Here is a 5,000-nt window from a genome sequence, read left to right on the forward strand (position 1 = left end):
TATATATATATATATATATATATATATATATATATATATATATATATATATATATATATAACAGCAAATCGTATAGGCCACATAATATATAATATGCACCGTACAGCCTAGAGAAAAAATATCTTAAAATAAATATGTCAAAAATAATATAATTAATAAACAAATAAACAGAAAAGGAGACAGGAGTACATCAAATAGGAGACAGCAAATAAACGAATTACAAAGGAGACAGTAATATGTAAGATAGAACACAACAAATAAACAAATAAACTAAAAAGGAGATAGCAATATAAAGGATGAGACAACAAATAATAAATAAATAAATAAATAAATAAATAAACTAAAAAGAAGACAGGAGTAAAATAAATAAATAAATAAATAGACTAAAAAGGAGACAGAAGTAATAAATAAATAAATAAACAAATAAACAAATAAATAAATAAAATAAAAAGGAGACAAAAAAATCTGTGTCCTCACGTCGGGGTTGCTGAGGCGAACTTCTGCATTTTCTTTTTCTGCTTTTAACTCGAGCTCTAAATTAAGAAGAAGTATTTTAGGGTTTATAATTTTTTTAGGTTGTTGTTCAAAGCCAGCGTAGGAGAACGTCTTCTTAAATGCTACACCGCTAATTACGCGACTGTCTCCGTAGCTGCCCCCTGTCTCCTTCTTTATCCCAATCATATCTATATCCAAACCCTCACCGAGGAGAGACACCGCATGCACCACCATCTGCAACCACACAAATAGAGACCCCACACCATATTCATGAACAAATACACACGATCCCACCATTAAATACACGATCCCAGCATACAGCACACCACCCCACATCATATTCACAAACAAATACACACGATCCCACCATAAAATAGACGATCCCCATAAAGAGGAGATGACCCCACATCATATTCACGCGCAAATACACACGATCCAAGGAGAAAAAAACGATCCCCACACGATATACACACAAACAGACGATCCCAGCAAAAAGGAGACGACCCCCACAGAGCAGTGACGATCCCCACAAGATACACACAGCAAGAGCAGCCGCAGCAAGAGTGGCAGCAGCAGCAAGAGCAGCAGCAGCAACAAGAGCAGCAGCAGCAGTAGCCTTACCTCTGCAAAGAAAGTTTTGTGTGCAGAGAGCAGCTTCGAGTTGAGAGAAGTCTCCGCACAGCGAACCAACAGCGCCCGCCGGTCTCTGCACAGTAAACAGATAGTTAGCCCCAGCTAGCTATTTAGCTAGCTAGCTAGCTACTCAGCTAGCTATTTAGCTAGCTAGCTACCTAGAAAGCTAACGACAGTAGCTCTGCAACTCCGGATGAAAGGCTCCTAATGAACCATGCAGTGACAAGGCCCAACTAGCTAGCTAGCTAGCTAGCTATCGGTTAGTTAGGTTAACCAGCTAGCTAGCTAGCTAGCTAGCTAGCTAGCTAGCTAGCTGGGTAGCTAGAGGTTCTTACTCAGGGGACTGATCAGCGAGAGAAATCTTCACCTCATCAATGCGCTGCAGCGCCTGGAAGAAGAAAAGGAGACAAAAGGAGACAGACAGTGCAGCAAGAGATATACACATCATCATTTGTCTATTTGTTTATATATATATTATAGTTATTTAGCTGTCTATATATTAATATATTTATCTTCTTATTAAATCTCTTGCTGCTCTTAATCCTTGTCTCTTTCTATCTCTTTTTTTGTTTCTCTCTAAACACCTACTTATAATATACACATATATACACATATATACATATATATATATACTTATATAGATATAGATATAGATATATATTAATATAAATATATATTCTTACTAAGTCTCTTGCTGCTCGTAAACCCTGCACGATAATCTGCGGGGCCATCCCCTCTTCAATAAAATTCTTCGCCTCCTGCAGCAACTCCCCCGCCAACACCACCACTGATGTCGTGCCGTCCCCCACCTACACCACAAACCCTAAACCATAAACCCTAAACCCTAAACCCTAAACCCTAAACCCTAAACCCTAAACACTAAAATCCATCGACATCGCAAACCCTGAAGCCTGAATACTAAATACTAAACAATCAACAGTAAACAATGAGAAACAATACACCATAAACCCTAAACCCTAAACCACAACAGTAAACCCTAAACCCTAAACCGCAAACCGCAAGCACTACTCCTAGCAATATAAACCCTTAAGCGTAAACCCTAAACCCTTTATACCCTGCAAACCCTAAACCCTCCACGCCCCCTAAACCCTATATGCCCTCAAACCCTCTAAACCCTAAACCCCTAAACCCTCGAAACCCTGAAAACCCCTGTAAACCCTTAAACCCGCCAAACCCTTAAAACCCTAATATCGTAGCTCTTTAAGAAGGAGATAGACCCGTCTATAAAACCCTAAAGGCGTCGAAGACGCAGTGTAAACCCTTAAGGGTTTAGAGCTAACCTCTAGATCCTGACTCTGCGCAACATCTACTAAAAGAGCTGCAGCAGGATGCTTAACTTGTAGCAAATTTAAAACTGTTGCACCGTCGTTTGTGATAGTAGCAGAGCCGTTCTCTCCTTGAATTAACTTATCCATGCCTCTGGGGCCTAATAAAATAAATAAATAAATAAATATAAATAAATAAATATAAATATATATTTATATACTGTTAATATTTATAAAGTAATCGTTAATAAAAGTAATAAGAGGATAGGCTTTAATGCAGAAATAAATAAATATATAAATATATAAATAATTTAAACAATGGATGGTTAGATTAGAAAGAGACAAAGAAAAATAATTATATTATTATTATACTATAGACATATTATATATATGTCATATATATAATATTAATATATTATTATAAAGGAGACAGACAAACAATAATATATATATATATATATTTATTTGTTTATATTTATAATAATAAAAGAGACAGAGAGATTATAGAAAAGAGAGAGAAAGGAGACAGTAAAAAATATAAACAGAAAAAGAGCGGGAGGAGACAGAAGACACGGAAATATATTAAATATATTATATATATTATGTATAATATATATATAACAATATAAACAGCAAAAAGGAGACAGAAAAAAGATAGAAAGGAGACACAAAAGAGAGACAGAAAAAATATACAGAGAGACGCAAAAGAGAGAGAAGGCTGAGAGACAGGAGACAGAAAAGAAATATAAAAAAGCGAGGTGATAAATAAAAAAAGATAAAAGAGAGACAGAACGAAGACAGCAAGGAGACAGTAAAAGGCATAAAGGAGACACAAAGGAGACACATAGGAGACAGTTAAAGACACGACAAAGACAGGAATTAAAAGCAGATAAAAGAAAGGGATAAGAAGATAATGAAGAGGCAAGACAAAGGAGACAGACACTGAAAAAGAGACAGAGAAGAGACAAACAAGAGACAAGAAAGATTAGGCTCACCAAGAGTGCTTCTAACGATATCCACAACAACTTGACATGCATTTATATTACTAATTATTTGGCCCCGCCCCTGTGAGGTGTCTGCCCCCTCTTTTAAGAGGATAATAGGCGCGTGCTGCAGCAGCAACAGCAACAGAAACAGCAGCAGCAGCAGCAATAGCAGCAGCAGAAAGAATAACAACGATAGCACTTAAACAGCAGCAGCAGCAGCAGCTGCAGCAAGGAATTCATAACGCAAACAGCAGCAGCAAAAGCAAAGACCCCACACACATCGAGCTTCAACGAGATCTGAGACTAGCAGGTGCAGCAGCAACTGCTGCTGTTGCTGTTGCTGCTGCTGTTGCTGTTGTTGCTGCTGCTGTTGCTGTACCGCCCCACTATTATGGAGGTGTGGTGCAGCAGGAACAGCAGCAGCAGCAGCAGATACAGCATTATCAGCAGCAGCAGCAGCAGAGTATTAGCATTGCTGCAAGGAGAAAGGAGACAGTAAAAGGAGACACTGCAGAGAGGTGCTGAGAGAAGGCCGCAGCTGCAGCAGAGTTTGCTGCTGCAGGTGTATATACACCTCAGACATACCAGCATATGACTCATCTTCGCTTCTTTTGTCTTTATTTAATCAATGTAAATAAATAAATAAACAACAATAAACCCCTGCTGCAGCACAACCCCGCAGTCTAAGACGGCAGCAGCAATTGCAGCGACTGCAGCAGCAACAGCAGCAGCAGCAGCAGCAGCAACAGCACCACCGATAAGCAAACAGATTGCAATTAAGAAATATAAAACAAAATCCCTTTACATGCAGTCTACACCTCAGCCGCCACCGGAGGCAGCAGCTGCTGCACAAGACCTTCATCGGGGCTGCTGTTGCTGCTGCTGCTGCTGCTGCTGTTGCTGCTGCTGCTGTTGCTGCTGCTGCTGCCCCCCAAAACGCCTCTAGCAGCAACAGCAGTATCAACTGCAGCAAATGTGCATGCACATTGTGTAATATCTTCTTTATACTTTCCTACCCAAACGAGCTGCTTCTTCTCATTCCTGTAGTATAACAATAACTGCAGCAGCAGCGGCAGCAGCAACAGCAGCCGCAGCAGCAGCAGCAGCAGCAGCAGCTACTGGTATGGGTGTCGCCAGTGCTGCGCGTGCAGCACCACATGCCTTCAATCTGTTCCCTTCCTTACCTTTGAATCTGCAGCAACTCAATAACAGCTTAGCAGCTGCAATAACTCCAGCAGCAGCAGCAGCAGCAGCAGCAACAGCAACAGCAGCAGCAGCAGCTATCCGGGGCGGGAGGCGGAACCGGCTGTACTACCGGCAGCAACAGCAGCAGCTGAAGCGGCAGCAGAAAGAGCAGCAGCTCTAAGAAAGAACCACTTGCAGAGGAATCAACAGCAGGAGCAGCAACTGCAGCAGCAACTGCAGCAACAAGAATAGCAGCAGCAGCAGCAGCTGCAGCAGGAACATCAGCATCCGAAGCAAGTCTTCCATCTTCAAATTGCTGCTGCAGCTTCTTCTTCCTCCGGCTACCCCTTCCCGTGCGTAACAGCAGCAACGTCTGCTGCCTCAGCTGCTGCTGCTGCTGCTGCTGCTGCTGTTC

The 5,000-nt window shown here is 41.0% G+C and overlaps 1 protein-coding gene across 1 annotated transcript; it reads right to left on the reverse strand.

Annotated features, from left to right (window-relative positions):
• Positions 1-1,459: 1,459 nt before the first annotated feature.
• Positions 1,460-4,000, reverse strand: EAH_00056710 (TCP-1/cpn60 family chaperonin, putative; the record flags this gene model as incomplete). The annotated part of the gene is made up of 5 exons (XM_013397518.1): positions 1,460-1,516; positions 1,812-1,937; positions 2,430-2,575; positions 3,410-3,524; positions 3,986-4,000. The coding sequence occupies 5 exons, from the start codon at positions 3,998-4,000 to the stop codon at positions 1,460-1,462; spliced, it is 459 nt and encodes a 152-aa protein (XP_013252972.1).
• Positions 4,001-5,000: the final 1,000 nt, after the last annotated feature.

The sequence above is a fragment of the Eimeria acervulina genome, genomic scaffold, assembly GCF_000499425.1.
Source record: "Eimeria acervulina Houghton genomic scaffold, Eah_scaff1184, whole genome shotgun sequence".
NCBI classification, from domain to species: domain Eukaryota; phylum Apicomplexa; class Conoidasida; order Eucoccidiorida; family Eimeriidae; genus Eimeria; species Eimeria acervulina.